The sequence below is a fragment of the Schistocerca piceifrons genome, chromosome X (assembly GCF_021461385.2).
Source record: "Schistocerca piceifrons isolate TAMUIC-IGC-003096 chromosome X, iqSchPice1.1, whole genome shotgun sequence".
NCBI classification, from domain to species: Eukaryota; Metazoa; Arthropoda; class Insecta; order Orthoptera; family Acrididae; genus Schistocerca; species Schistocerca piceifrons.
Genome location: NC_060149.1, coordinates 646,038,041 through 646,054,754, shown reverse-complemented (window position 1 = coordinate 646,054,754; position 16,714 = coordinate 646,038,041). Strand labels below are relative to the sequence as shown.

At 38.9% G+C, this 16,714-nt stretch overlaps 1 protein-coding gene across 3 annotated transcripts in view; it reads right to left on the bottom strand.

The window, feature by feature from the left end:
• Positions 1-14,844, bottom strand: part of LOC124721596 — a 202,150-nt gene extending 187,306 nt beyond the window's left edge. For all 3 annotated transcript variants that reach the window (XM_047246646.1, XM_047246648.1, XM_047246647.1), the window contains exon 1: positions 14,545-14,844. In XM_047246646.1, coding sequence (XP_047102602.1) covers positions 14,545-14,613 — 69 coding nt within the window. In that variant the 5' untranslated portion in view covers positions 14,614-14,844. The remainder of the gene's footprint in view (positions 1-14,544) is intronic.
• Between the last annotated feature and the right edge of the window lie 1,870 nt (positions 14,845-16,714).

Below are 16,714 nucleotides of genomic sequence, written 5' to 3'. Positions count from 1 at the left end.
GAGGACAATATTATGTAAATGGAAGAGGATATAGATGAAGATGAAATGGGAGATATGATACTGCGTGAAGAGTTTGATAGAGCACTGAAAGACCTAAGTCAAAAGAAGGCCCCGGGAGTAGACAACATTCCATTAGAACTACTGACAGCCTTGGGAGAGCCAGTCCTGACAAAACTCTACCATCTGGTGAGCAAAATGTATGAGACAGGCGAAATGCCCTCAGACTTCAAGAAGAATAGAATAATTCCATTCCCAATTAAACAAGTGTTGACAGATGTGAAAATTACCGAACTATCAGTTTAATAAGTCACAGCTGCAAAATACTAACGCGAATTCTTTACAGATGAATGGAAAAACTGGTAGAAGCCGACCTCGGGGAAGATCAGTTTGGATTCCGTAGAAATGTTGGAACACGTGAGGCAATACTGATCCTACAACTTATCTTAGAAAATAGATTAAGAATAGGTAAACCTACGTTTGTAGCATTTGTAGACTTGGAGAAAGCTTTTGACAATGTTGACTGGAATACTCTTTCAAATTCTGAAGGTGGCAGGGGTAAAATACAGGGAGCAAAAGGCTATTTACAATTTGTGCAGAAACCAGATAGCAGTTATAAGAGTCGAGGGACATGAAAGGGAAGCAGTGGTTGTAGCCTCTCCCCGATGTTATTCAATCTGTATATTGAGCAAGCAGTAAAGGAAACAAAAGAAAAATTCAGAGTAGGTATTAAAATCCATGGAGAAGAAATAAAAACTTTAAGGTTCGCTGATGACATTGTAATTCTGTCAGAGACAGCAAAGGACTTGGAAGAGCAGTTGAACGGAATGGACGGTGTCTTGAAGGGAGGATATAAGATGAACATCAACAAAAGCAAATCGAGGATAATGGAATGTAGTCGAGTTAACTTGGGTGATGCTAAGGGAATTAGATTAGGAAATGAGACACTCAAAGTAGTAAAGGAGTTTTGCTATTTGGGGAGGAAAATAATTGATGATGGTCGAGGTACAGAGGCTATAAAATGTAGACTGGCAACGGCAAGGAAAGCGTTTCTGAAGAAGAGAAATTTGTTAACATCGAGTATAGATTTAAGTGTCAGGAAGTCGTTTCTGAAAGTATTTGTATGGAGTGTAGCCATGTATGGAAGTGAAACATGGATGATAAATAATTTGGACAAGAAGAGAATAGAAGCTTTCGAAATGTGGTGCTACAGAAGAATGCTGAAGATTAGATGGGTAGATCACACAACTAATGAGGAGGTATTGAATAAGATTGGGGAGAAGAGGAGTTTGTGGCACAACTTGACTAGAAGAAGGGATCGATTGGTAGGACATGTTCTGAGGCATCAAGGGATCACCAATTTAGTATTGGAGGGCAGCGCGGAGGGTAAAAATTGTAGAGGGAGACCAAGACATGAATACACTAAGCAGATTCAGAAGGATGGAGACTGCAGTACGTACTGGGAGATGAAGGAGCTTGCACAGGATAGAGTAACATGGAGAGCTGCATCAAACCAGTCTCAGGACTGAAGACTACAACAACAGTCATAATTACACCCTGTTAGATGTTATAGGCTAAGTATATTATTATTAAATTACATGTGAATGCATGGAGCACATGACCATGCAGCGCCCCCTACCGAGGGCACTTCGCCGCTAGTTGACTTTTTTAGCATCAGTATATACTCTGCTTGAAGACTGCTTGTGTCGCAGTCATATGTTATTCGACACTTCCTTTGAGTTGTCAAGGCTGTACGCCTGGTTGGTTAGGAAGAAGTTGAAGTTTGTGGTATGTAACTCATATGACCTGATCTCATTTTCTGTAACGTTGAGACGTGTTGAGTGTGCTGTTCACTTATGTTTTGTACTTTTTTGTAACAGATGTCTGAAGATGGGTGTAATCCCGAAACGCGTAACGTGTTCTAATAAAAGAGTCAGTTGAACATCTCATGACTTTATTATGATTGTACAGCACTGGTTGCCAATTATTAACATAAAAATGATCGCAGGCCTCAGACGGTATTTTATGTCCTGTATATCAAAATTTTCATTGCCTTCATTCCATTCTACAGTTGATGGTAGTCACTATTCGCAATTGCGAATTCATCTGATGTGTTTAGTAATAGCTGTGGTCGCCGCAGTGCATCGTCACCAGAATAACACTGGCACTACAATATCGTATTTATCTGCCGATACCAAGGTGTGCGATCTGTACGGGAATACACATAAAGGATATTTGAGTACAGATCGTAGACGTATGGTTGACAACATAGGGATATTTGGGTTTGGCCATGAGTCATGCACAGGTAGCCAAATGGTAAGGTGACCGCTTGCGATAAGCGGGAAATTCAGGTTCAAGTCCCGGTCTGGCACAAATTTTCATTGTCATCATTCCATTCTACAGCTGATGGTAGTTATTCTTTGCAATTGCGAATTCACCTGATGTGTTCAGTAACGACCGTGGTCGCCACAGTGCATCATCATCATCAGAATAACACCGGCACTACAATATCCATGGTTCTTCACATCTGATGAGGAAGCCATGCAAAAGGGGGCTGTGTCCTATTCAACGACGTGTTAAGCAGATCTCATCAGTTATAACTAATCAGAAGGAGGTGCGCTACAACCTTACAGTCCTTTCTATTGATCTCAATGTGTTACCCATCATGCCCAGCTGCTCTCCCTTCCAGAGACACATTATGAGCCTTCTCAGCAACGACATCAAAGCACACAGTGAGATAGGGCAGTGGATTACATTTAGAAGGGCACATCTCCCTGGCTGTTGTATCGGCTAACTCACTCCCATGAATTCCCAAATGTCCTGGTACTCAGTAGAATGATACCTCACTTCCCTATCTTTGTAGCTGGAGAAGAGAATCCTTGTTGGCTTTATCTGCTGGACAAATATGCTGGGTGGTCTACAGGATACTAAGAGAATATGAGCAGATCAGGAATCTCAAACCATGATCATGTTTCATCTCAGCCACAGTTTTACGAATCACACAGAGTTTAGTGTCAAATACAGTAAACTCTCTGGGCAGGCAAACTCTGAAGACACAGGCAGGAGAAACAGTTGAGTAACTAGTAGTCTCCCCATTTTGAAGCCATCTGTATATACTGTGTCAAATTATGGTGCTCAGTTAATATATATATATATATATATATATATATATATATATATATATATATATATATATATATATTTCCTAAAAACAGTCTGGAGTGAGCAGTTTGTTGCAGACCGTCATATCTAAAATTATCCTGGGCTTCATTAACAACCAGGGTGGTGCTTTGCTCCAACCCTGCCTCTGTATGTTTATTAGAGACACTCCTATATATGTTAAATGTTGCAAGTAGGATCTATCTTGCAGCACAGTTCCTACTATTTGGGCATTTCATGATGTCCAGTGCTTAAAGGGCTCTTATTTTTAAATCTGTGAGATGCGGCAGCCAAGTCAATTCTCTGTCAAATATGAGTCCCACGAACATTACTATGTCATTAAAATGTAAAACAGCATCCCACACACTTAGTTCAGATGAAGTAAAAACAGCATCCCACAGTATTAGTTCAGGGGAAGCAAAAAGAGAACAATCACAATTAAAATCAACACACACAGTTTTCTCATGAAAAAAATTAAAACCTGTTCTAGCAGACCATACTTCTTGTCTCATAAGTGTCAATGGTATGTAATTGATGGGAAGAATATGTCAGATTACAACAGAAGCAGAAAATGAAGCAGGCACTCAAAAACAATGAGCAGTTCTCATAAAACTCACAACAGATGATATGCTCCTGATTGTAACTGTGACTGAAGTCATGAATAAATTCTTCCCCGAGAAATACAGTTAACTAGAGACAATCTGTTGGAAAGAGCATTCCTGACTCTGAATCTAAGATGATGTTCGGCAAGGAAGGGTAACAGAACAATGAGGAGACGAACACAAAATCCCCATTTGTGTAATTAACAGATGATATTGTGTCTCCCTACAGTGTCACTTGCCTTTTCAGTGTCCAGAAAGATTGATAATAAATGCTGAATTTTTTGGAATGACTCCTGTATAGCAGTGTCCAATTGGGTTGGGTTATTAAGAGTGGAACAACATCTTCTGGAAGTGACTTACAAGATTTCTGGATTGTTGAGTCTACACCATGCAGAAGTTGACCATCCACTCTAGCATTTATCTAAATTTAGATGCCTGCTGAACATGGGGGCAATGGTAAATTTTTGCACAGCAACATGGGGTCTCTCTATGCCATTGACATGAAAGCTTGCATTCATGTTCTTACAGACTCTTTAATACAGTGGAAAGTGGTACACAACTTCCACTTTAGCAATCGCTTCCCAATTTCTATTCACCTTATACAAAGAGCAGAACTAGAGTTAAAATCAACCAAAAACAGGCAGCGTGCAGAAGACTCCAACATAATCCACACGTCTGGAGGTGGCAATGTGTTTGGAATCGTGAGGGTATTTCAAAATCAAATGCCACTGGGACTGGAAACAGGAAGCAATAAACCTTCATTGAGTCAGCAAATGTGGGATCTATGGTGTTCAAAAGCACATATCCAAACTCGCTGCAACAAAAACATGAGCACAGAACAAACATGTGAATTCGTATCAACAGCAAAATTAGAAAGCACAGAAGTGACAAGTGGAGAAAGCGAATTTATCTTTAAGTTTGGGTTCAAGGAAAGGTTAGATAATGGGGAAATTGAGCTTTTACATCTGCAGACTGGGTAGGTGGAGGCCCACTACATGCGTGAACTGTTGCTTCATGGCAGACTGCTTAGCGAATTCCCATGTTGGCCAGTAGGAAGAGTAAAACAAAAGCCTGCCCTAAGCAGCCCAGATTTTGATTAGATGGCCAAAGTTAATGGCCTGCCAGTTCCCCTTGCTGCCAATGTAGATCCTACTGCAGTAAGTATAGGTAGTTTGAAAAGTAAATTATTAGTAGATATCGGTTCCGAGATTTTAGTCATTGCGGAAGAGTATTTGCAGGTCCACCAAAGAAAAATATGGCATTGTGGAAAGTCGCTAATGTGAAAATTTTTCGGGCTACTGGAAAGATATCCAAAGTTATTCATCATGAAGTGACATTATCTGTGAAAATTGTGAATGTGACAATGGAGCACACACACTTCTAATAATTCCTAAACTCAGGGTAAACCAACTGGTTGGCGTCGATTTTCTAAATGTATATTACTCTGAGGTAAATTCTGAACTGTGCTCTATGAAAATGTAGAGTGGAGGTAAGATTTCAGTGGTACCATCCTTACAGAAAAGGAGTCAGATAAGGGAACCTGTGAATGTAAGAGAAAGGCCAAAAGTAATTACAAAAAATATACTCAAAATATTAAGTTGTATAGCTTGAGAGTTCAGAGAGCAGCAGGAGAGGTATGTAGGGCTTATCACAGTGAAAAGGTTATCAGGGAAAGATAAAGATGAAGCAGATGAATGGAGCACAGTGGGCAATATGTGGTTCTAATGGAAAAGGGTAGGGGGGGCTCTCACACTTTGAGACTTCACAGCCTTGCAACTGTGCATACCTCAGCTAGCTAGAGCCATTCTTCCTTTCTCGTTCTAGGCTCTTCTGTGATCTATTTTCTGCAATTTGCTCTTAAAAGTGCAAGGAGCTTCCCACTTGGTAATCTATCTTGACATTCGGGGGAAATATGAAACAGGGGTGGTATGAGTCAAGCTGTAGGTGTAAAGATTGACATGTAAGCTGTAAGCAACAAACAGTTGCCAAAATTCTGAGATACAAAACTATGAGTGTAGCTAAACCAGTATTTGGGCGGCATAAACTGAAGGAGTGAGTGAGCGAATAACTTTGGGAATATGGTTTAAAATTAAATGGTTGATGGTGTTGTAATGAGGTAAGAAATGTGCTAATGCTAAAGTAGAAGGCAAAGTGTTGATGAGGTGTATGCACTGTAATGATTTTGAATTTAGTGCTTGAAAGTGCTGAAGCTATGTGATAAAGAACTTATATATAATGTGAAGTGAGTAGGTAACAGAAGCTGAGGTTGGCAACAGGCCAGCCAATATTAGATTAAGTATCTGTGCGAGCTGGACGGAGATGCCACTAGTGAAAAACATACAAGTTAAGTGGAGTAAATTGTCAAGGTTACAGTAGGCCTATGTGTTAACAAAGACTGAGCAGCCATGAGCGCTGACCTAAGAATTGTTTAGACTACCATACAATATCATACAATATACCGATGCATGTACACAAAGGTAAGGTGGAGAAATGTCACACTCTCCAAAACATGCAACATACAGTAGTTAGGAGAGTAATCATTACAAACATTAAATAATGAAGTTCATGGCAACAAATTGTACAATTCTGTCCATGTAAATAATATGAATGATACATAGAAAAGTTTCCAGTGTTTTCCTGATGTGAAGGAAAGTGAGCATTACGGCACAAATTACAGCATAGTTTAAACAAGGAATCTGGGTCACGACTACTGAACTTGGTGATAGGTTAAGATGGTAGGTGGTGATCTGACACCATGGAAAAACTGATTTAGATATTGTACTGCCAACAAGTTGGGAACAAGAGCCAACAAGCAGACAACAGCACGGAGAGAGTGGGAGGAGTCAATGACATCACCTCAATGCACTGATTGCCATTGTTGTCCTGTATCCCACGAGTATGGTGGTCCTCAAGATGAAGGAAAGATTACTTTCCCAATTATTCCCAGTGTTCAAAGTGATGATGTGTGTGAGAAAATGAACAGACATGACTGTAGGAAATAAAGCGTGCAGAGTGCTGAGCCTTAGATGTGAATACTTTGTGAACAATGTTTATGGTGTGTATGATGCAGTACTGCTGTGTGTGAAGGTACATGAGCATGGCATACTGTGGCAAGCTGCTGATCACTCAATTGTTGTGGTATTATCATTGCTGATGACGCTCTGGCTGACTTGGAGAATATCAGATTACTTAATTGCAGCTGTCCTAACTATCATGGCAAGTTGTGAGAAGTCTCACATGGCAAAGAGCATTAATGGTATCTTTTCAACAAAGACTAGCTGTATTGTGGCATTTATAAAACATAAACCCTTATGCAAGTCATGATGTCTGAGCGAGCTACGTAAATTCTGCTAGGTGCCATCTCTGAACTTGTTTTGATGTAATGACGAATGTACAAACACTTTAATTTGAGGACACTGGGCCTCCACAATATAGTTCAGTTCTCTATCAGAACTATTTGTTGGTAGTCATACTCAAAATCCCGAAGTGTGGTTGTGTTGAAAGATTCATTATGCAAATTCACATGTTGGAGTGCAGTATGTGGATAACTGTACTAGAGGTCAGCTCAGGTGATTTGTACAGGTTGAAGCAATGTGACTGACTGGCAAAGATGCAGTAGGGCAGGTAGATCAGTACTAACAGTGCTATGCAGCCTTGTAAACTGGCATCTATTGTAACAGTGAGTTATGTATAACAGTACATTGTCAAGTACGGTAGGGTTTGCCATCCCGTATTCTCTCACAGATGGCCGACGTAACTTTGTTGTATTCTGCACCAATACAACTGTTAAATTCACCGTGTAAATTAATCTGGTCGCAAGAGGACATTGAAAGTGCTACAGGTTGCCCACTAATGATTGTTTCACCTCAACAGCCACTCATCAGATCAGTGTGCAGCACACCTTGATTCTGAATTGTTCTATATATATTTTTGCCTGTTACGTACAATGTTCCACTGACATTGGTCACTGAACCGTACCCAGACCTTACGGTGTTTACAAGAGCCCAGCTCAGTAAACTGTGGTTCTCCAGACTTGTACCCAGCCAACCAAGACTAAGCTCTCTAAGGCGTTTGCCGTTTGGCATGACTCAGGAGGTACATATGGTTTATCAAATTCCATAGAGGCAGTGAGTATTACCCCCCTTCTGGTAGAGATTTACCTTTTATTGTTTATAATTTTACTGACAGACACTAATTGCTCTGTACAGAACTCGCACGTCCATCTCTTTTGGATGAATGTTAAACATCAACCAACAATCTGTTTGAACCAATGGAAGTTTTTTAGTTTAAAGAATCATGAGCCATTTTGGTCCCATGACAGGAAAGAAACTTCCACTAAAACTGAGCCTTGGATACCCAGCTAACCTCTATAAACAGCACTTAAAAAAGTGTCCCATATTGTTACACGAGATGGAGAATAAATCTCAGAAATACATGACCCAAAGACCGGAAGCGCAGTTATTAAGGTAACACAGACTTAGTAGTAAGACTTTTTTTATAAGTAAACCAAAGATATTCCACAGAAATCATTCAAATATATGTATTAATGTGCTCGCTTTCTGAAGAGGAGGTATAAGATCTCTATACAGAATCATTCCCTGATAAATAACAGCAAATCCCACTACGAGATGATACTGGAGAATTTTAATGGTGAAGCAAGACAAAAAATAATACATGATCTTGAGTGACTTTGCAGAGAACAACATGTCTGACTTCGACAAATTATTCTAATAGAAAAAAAAAGATAAGGGGAAAAAATTAAATTCACAAAGACCAGATGGCATTAAAGATCAAATCGGTTACATTTTGCTAGTCATAAAAAATGTATCATTCTTGATTTTCAAGTGCTTACAGAGAAATAAGATATGAAAACTGAAAACAGATACATATCTGGGGCAGTGTGACAGGCAGTAAATGAGAAACACAGGTGACAAAATTTTATTTAACGCCGAAGAGACATACATAATTAACCAGGCACAGATGAAATGAATATGTATTTGACAAAGATATGTACACAAAAGGCAACAGAACCTACCAATACCGAACACTGACTTTGTCCCATAATGTTATGATGATGTGGCATGTGACATCACATGTGTGCAAATAGCAAGAGAGCAGAACACTGAAAATATTTCATTTTAATTTGTATTAATCTTTGGTACAAATGTTGTGGTGACAGACAGTTCTGTAGCGTAGGCCAAGTCCTAAAATACATTGTAAGGTGACAGTTTGGTTGTGAGTTGGAAAAGCCAATGCACATGAACAACAAATCTTGCATGTGCTGACATAATGACCTGTAGTGTAGCCCAAAATCTATGTTTGGCTGAAATGTGATGATGATGATGTTTGGTTTGTAGGGCACTCAACCGCGTGGTCATCAGTGCCCGTACAAAGTCCCAATTTTTACACAGTCCATTTATTTTTCACAGTCCAATCTAGCCACTGTCACAAATGATGAGGACAACACAAACACCCAGTGCTTGGGCAGAGAAAATCCCCAACCCGGAAAGGAATCGAACCCGGTACCCTACGATCCGGAGGCAGCAATGCTAGCCACTAGACCACAAGCTGCGGACAGGCTGAAATGTGACAGTACGGTTGCAAGTTGTAAAGAAGTAGCAAACATTTCAGCTAATAAAAATATTTTGCAGGTAGAGAGAAAGCAACAGAATGACAACAATGTGAGAGATCACGTCAAACAATAACAGGAAGATGAAAAATTATGCTGAAGTAAACAAAACTATTCAGAAATGTCTTTGATATGAAACTGATGAGAAACTTAATTGGAAGAAACACACAATTGATGATCTGCTGAAACGGTTAGATTCAGCTACTTAAGCTATTAGGGTTATTGCAAATTTTGTTGATAAACATATCAGTAAATTAGCCTACTATGCCTATTTTCATTCACTGCTTTCATATGGGAACATATTTTGGGGCAATTCATCATTAAGAGAGAAGGTATTCATTGCACAAAAGCGTATAATCAGAATAATAGCTGGAGCAGCCCACCCAAGATGACCCTGCAGGCATTTATTTGAGGAACTCAGGACATTCACAGCACCTTCGCAATACATATATTCGCTTATGAAATTTGTCATTAATAACCCACCTCAATTTAAAAACAACAGTGAAGTGCGTATCTACATATACATCTACATACATACTCCGCAATCCACCATACAGTGCGTGGCGGAGGGTACCTCGTACCACAACTAGCATCTTCTCTCCCTGTTCCACTTCCAAACAGAACGAGGGAAAAAGTACTGCCTAAATGCCTCTGTACGAGCCCTAATCTCTCTTATCTTATCTTTGTAGTCTTTCCGTGAACTATAAGTTGGCGGCAGTAAAATTGTACTGCAGTCAGCCTCAAATGCTGGTTCTCTAAATTTCCTCAGTAGCGATTCACGAAAAGAACACCTCCTTTTCTCCGGAGACTCCCACCTGAGTTCCTCAAGCATTTCTGTAACACTCGCACAATGATCAAACCTACCAGTAACAAATCTAGCAGCCCACCTCTGAATTGCTTCTATGTCCTCCCTCAATCCGACCTGATAGGGATCCCAAACGCTCGAGCAGTACTCAAGAATAGGTCGTATTAGTGTTTTATAAGCGGTCTCCTTTACAGATGAACCACATCTTCCCAAAGACGACTATCTGCCTTCCCCACAACTGCCATGACATGCATGTCCCACTTCATATCGCTCTGCAATGTTATGCCCAACTATTTAATCGTTTTGACTGTGTCAAGCGCTACACTACTAACAGAGTATTCAAACATTACGAGGTTCGTTTTCCTGTTCACCTGCATTAATTTAAATTTATCGATATTTAGATCGTACATACACACATTAATCTTTGTTCCATAGATCATGAGTATGACATTTTGTAATGATGTTGAACATGTAACTTTGACATAAGTTTTCTTTACACAAAATAATTAATTAATTAATTAATTTTTTTACAGTTACTACATTTTATCTAAGAATTCATCTACTGAGCAGAAGGAGTTGTGATCCAGAAATTCTTTTAATTTGCTTTTAAATGTTGGTTGGCTATCTGTCAGACTTTTAATACTATTTGGCAAATGACCAAAGATTTTTGTGGCAGTATAATTCACCCCTTTCTAGCTACAACACTAGAATAAAGGATGACCTTCACTAGTCTGGATTAAATCTTGCTTTGGCACAGAAAGGGGTGAATTATACTGCCACAAAAATCTTTGGTCATTTGCCAAATAGTATTAAAAGTCTGACAGATAGCCAACCAACATTTAAAAGCAAATTAAAAGAATTTCTGAATGACAACTCCTTCTGCTCAATAGATGAATTCTTAGATAAGAAGTAGTCACTGTAAAAAAATTAATTAATTAATTAATTTGTGTAAAGAAAACTTATGTTAAAGTGACACGTTCCACATCATTACAAAATGTCGTATTTATGATCTATGGAACAAGGATTAATGCATGTATGTATAATGTGAGAAGACAATGATACGATAAAACAAACAACAGAAAACAATAAGTGTGTGAAGAAACTTACGTTGGGTGGGCACTATGTCAATGTTAAGATGCTAGATAGTAAGTGACAGGAGAAACGATATTGTAAAAATATTCAAAGACTTCTTTCATCATTTGTGCAGATCAAGAGATGAATCAGAAATATGTACTGACAGCAATGACACATATGACATTCCAGAGGTAATGATAGATGACATGTATGAAGCCATTTGAACACAAATGATTCAAATTGGAAGTGTAGTACCTTGCAAAATTATTTAAAGATATCTGCAGTGATCAGCAATTCCTCAAAACTGGAACAATCTTATAATCATCGTATTTCACAACATAGAGAAAAAACTAATACATATTAGCCTCCGACTCATAACTTTTGATCTATCAATGTTCAAATGGCTCTGAGCACTATGGGACTCAACTTCTGAGGTCATTAGTCCCCTAGAACTTAGAACTAGTTAAACCTAACTAACCTAAGGACATCACAAACATCCATGCCCAAGGCAGGATTCGAACCTGCGACCGTAGCGGTCTTGCGGTTCCAGACTGCAGCGCCTTTAACCGCACGGCCACTTCGGCCGGCATCTATCAATGTGCAAGGACTAGAATACAAATACAAATGTTGGCGGAATTCAATACTCCATCTGTCTTACAATTTTTTTTCTGTCACTTATAACTTCATTCACCTCTGTCGAAGATTTGCTAGTTTGGAAAATGCCATACTGCATCACACTTTGGAGTCTGTGTTAAACTGTGGTACCCTCTATAACTGACTGGGAAAGTCAGTTCAAACATCAGACAAAGGAAAAGGCATTTCACCCCCAAAAGAACCATGCATTGTAAAGAGATGCAATGTTCGAAGAAGGGCAGTGTCGCTAACACATATACAATAATATATTCACTAAAATCATCATCAATTTCATAGGAAGGGGGTGGGGGAAGGATTTTAGTCAATCAAAGTGACACGCTGGCTACCAAAGTGGATATAACTCAATGGATCATTTGCTAGTCAACAACAAAATTATGGAAAAGGACAATGACAATGAAATACTAATCTTTGGACTCAGATTGTGAAACAGCTTTTGATCGTAGTTCAACAAAATTTTTAGAAACAAAATACCAATTCAATTTATGTTAACATACTGAAGAATACATATGTCAATGATACAGCTTCCACTAGACTTCATCAGGTTAGTGGGAAATTAATAATTGAAACACGAGTCAGGTAAGGAGATTCCATATTACCAAAACTGTTTGCAGCAGCCAAAGAGGAAGCTTTCAGATCCTTAAACTGGCTGAGAGAAGGAATGTGTGTAAATGGAATATACCTGAGACATCTCTGTTTTGCTGATGATGTGTCATTTGCCTCTAGTGCACAGAAATTACAGCAACAAATAAAGAAACTTACAAGCAAGGTCGGAAGTAGACCCAATAATCAGTTATAAAAAGAAGTCACTACAATAATGCATAACCAACATCTCAAAAGGAAAACAGTATGGTATACATTAACAATGAAGTGTTAGCATCATCTGACCTGTTATAAAAATTAGGTGTTACTCAATGAGCAATGGAGATGCATTGTGGGAATTACTAAGTGAGATACAAAAACACATAGATAGATCAGGTTGGTTGGTTGGTTGTTTCGGGGAAGGAGACCAGACAGCGAGGTCATCGGTCTCAGATAGATCAGGATAGAGTCTGAAATGGATGATGTATTTATGATTGTAATGAAAGTAAATGGAGACTGGTAGGACACACAGCTAGAAGAATTGGCAGTGGATGGACCAAGATAGTTCTTCACTAGCTTTTAGGAGATAAGCAAAAACAGAAACGTTTACATAATGGAAAGTGGGTTGATAGAAGTGCACAACAGGCAGTAGAAACATAAATGTGTATGGGTGAAGACCATAATACAAGGAAAATCTAAACGAAGCCTTTTCATGATTATGAAAATCAAGTGACACATTTCATATTGAACAGTTTCTTTGTTTTGTGATGGAAATTTGTGTATGGCAGCAACAGACTTGTTGGCATTTCTTAACTGCGTACCACCCAGCTACCAATTGCTCACGAGATCTAATAAAACAATTTCTTATGCTGCTATTAACAGGAGTGGTTGCATGGAAACCTGTACATCTGTCTATTAACAGGAGTGGCTGCATGGAAACCTGTACATCTGTCACATAACCTCATACATACAGCGTGTCTCATTCAATTTTTCATATGTTTAATTCTATATTGGAAAGAGAGACACACAATGTTGCTAGGATGAGTGAACAGAGTGTATTTCAAACAGAAACTGTGATACGTCTTTCTGGGTTGTCAGTACTAACCCAAGAAAAAGAGCAAATCCTCCAGTTATATCTCATCTAACCACTTGACTAGTACATTTAACTGATTTATTCGTCCCTTGACCATTTGGCACAACTGTATAGGACATGTCACATACATTACAGAAATAATATATACACATATAAATGTATACAACGTATGATAGGATTAGGCAAGAATTGAGCAGGAAGTGAAATGGAACAAGAAATTTAAAAATCTGAAACTTGATGTAACCAGTATTCCCAGCAATCATGTAGGCCTAGGTCTATTTCGTATAGTAACAGATTGAAAATTCGCTGAGTACAAATACATTCAGTCCGGTTGATATTATTAACACATGATATCTGATATATTACAAAGATATAACACTAGATAAATAACAATTTCTTCACTCCTCATCTACAACAGGAAATGGAAGAAGCCCTTTCACACCCTTCAGCAGCAAAACAAAGACAGGAGCAAATAACGCAATAGCAATGGTAAAATAAATGTAGTTTTCTATATCACCTCAACATTTGCAGGTATGATTACTACAAATTTATAAATAGTATTACCAAAGAGCTTCAATTTGCATATTAGTAAATAGTTCACTCCTTAATACTTGAATCTGGGACTGAATATAGAGACGTTCGGAATACGGTGATATAACTCAACTGGAAAACTTCTCACAATGATACCCGAATAAGGTACGGTATAGTCTTCAAACAGATTACTGTTCATATGTCTGACATATGACTTTTATGTTACATGAATTGCAAATATGAGTGGCCTTTCATTTCTATAGGATAACTCTTAGGATCCATTATTCCCATAAAAATGCACAGCTAGCCCAACCCGACAAGGAAATACAAAAATCAAGCTGCTGTCCAAAATTAAAACTATATGAACAAAAGCAACATTTCGATGAAATACTGAAATTTAATGTCACGTAGTTATACTTACTTTTGTTTGAGAAACCAATGCGTTGTTTTCGGAAATAAGAGCGTCTATTTCCTCGCACATTGCATCCATCGAAACATGTAGTGAGGAGCTACAGCGCAAATGTCACCGAAGGTTATGAATTTTGTCAAATTCCTCGTTACTGCAAGGCAATACAACTATTCAACATTTACATCACAACAGACTCCATAGAATCCATTATACGGACTGACATTCACAATACACAAACAGTACACTAATTTTCTTCCACTGACACATTCTCCATACCAATAATATTTACAAACGCTCAGTTTCTACATGGCGCCAAATTTTCCAGAGATATAACTGCAAATTTCTTCGACCATAGAGATATCTATATCGAAGGCACATGCCATACCCTTCTCGTTAACTGGGCAACAAAAAAATAATTTTTGAATGTTTCGAGCACTTCATGAGGCAATTCCTACTAATGAATAATTTTTATTAGCTCTAGTTTCTATGATATACATAAGGTGGAAGTATTACATATTAACAGATTGAGAGAAAAGGATACATTTTAATTACATACATGATAAAAACAATGAAAGTGCATTTGATTTTTTAAACTGGTAATTACATGCTAAGAGTTCTAAATTGCTGGAAAATACTTCGCAGATGATCGTGTCTGAAGAGAATCATGTGGAGGCCTGTTGGCTTCGTCGCCTTTTAGCTTGCCTCTTGTAATGGAGTTCTGCAGAATCCCTACACAAAGACCTACAGTAATCCGCACGCATTACTTCATTCCAACGTCCCTGATATCTTTGTTCTATAACAGAAATGTCCTGATGGAATCTCTCACCATGATCATCACTAACAGCTCCACAAGTAGGAGGAAAAAGTCTAGGTGGGAGCGGGGAAAATGGATCTTAAGGGACATGTTGCATCCAAGGTTATGGTATTTTTGCAGGAGCACTGTCACCAAATGCTTGTAGTTGTCATCTCTTTTGTTGTCTAAAACCCCATGAACAACACCCTTGAAGGCTTCCCAAGCTTCCTTTTCTTTCCCCACCTAAACTTGGTCAAATGCAGGATCCTTTACAAGTTCTCTTATTTGTGGTCCGACAAAAATGCCTTCCTTAACTTTTGCATCACTTGATTTCGAAAATTTCTCTCTTATGTACTTAAAGGCCCTTCCATCTCGATTCATAGCTTTGACAAAGTTTTTCATCAAACCCAACTTGATATGTAGGGGTGGAAGAAGAACGTCTTTTGGGTCCACAAGAGGCTTGGCAACGACATTTTTCTCGCTAGGGTGAAGATTTCTTGCAGGCCAGCCTTCTATAATATAATGCAATTTCCTATCTCTACTGTCCCACATACATAAGAAGCAGCAATGCTTTGTGTAACCCAGTTGCAATCCTAAGAGTATGGCAATGACTTTTAGATCACCACAGATTTTCCATTTCATGACCAATAGGAATAGATGAAAGAAGGTTCCTGTTGTGAAGTAACACAGCTTTCAAACTAGGCTTGGAGGAGTCTATGAATATCCTCCATTCAGTTGGATAATGGTTCAAGTTCAAAGATTTCATCAAGCCATTAATGTCGAAGCAAACAACAAGATTATTTTTCTTCTCAAACAAGGGAAGCAGTTCCATGTGACGTTTTCTGTACTGTGAAATTCTCACATTACTTTGGAGAAGATTCCATTGCTATAGTCGAGACCCAAGAACTTCTGCATTCTCCTTTGACAGGCCAAGGTCTCTACTAAGATCACTCCATTCCGCTAGACTCAGTCTGTGCGGTTTATCATCTTTTCCCTCAAAATCAGGGTCTGGGATGTGTGGTTCTTCTTGTTTCACACTGCCTTCACTTTCTATTACAAACACACTATTTTCGGGTGGAGTAGGAATTGGTAAACTATCCGAATGTGGAATGGCTCGAATAGCAGATGGAAGATTCGGGTACTGAACTGTTCTTCTTTTCTTCATAGAGAATCCTGTCTTTATAGGTGGAGTCAGGCAGAAAAAGCAGTCATCTGTATGGTTTGGCCGGCCGAAGTGGTCGAGCGGTTCTAGGCGCTGCAGTCTGGAACCGCGAGACCGCTACGGTCGCAGGTTCGAATCCTGCCGCGGGCATGGATGTGTGTGATGTCCTTAGGTTAGTTAGGTTTAACTAGTTCTAAGTTCTAGGGGACTAATGACCTCAGAAGTTG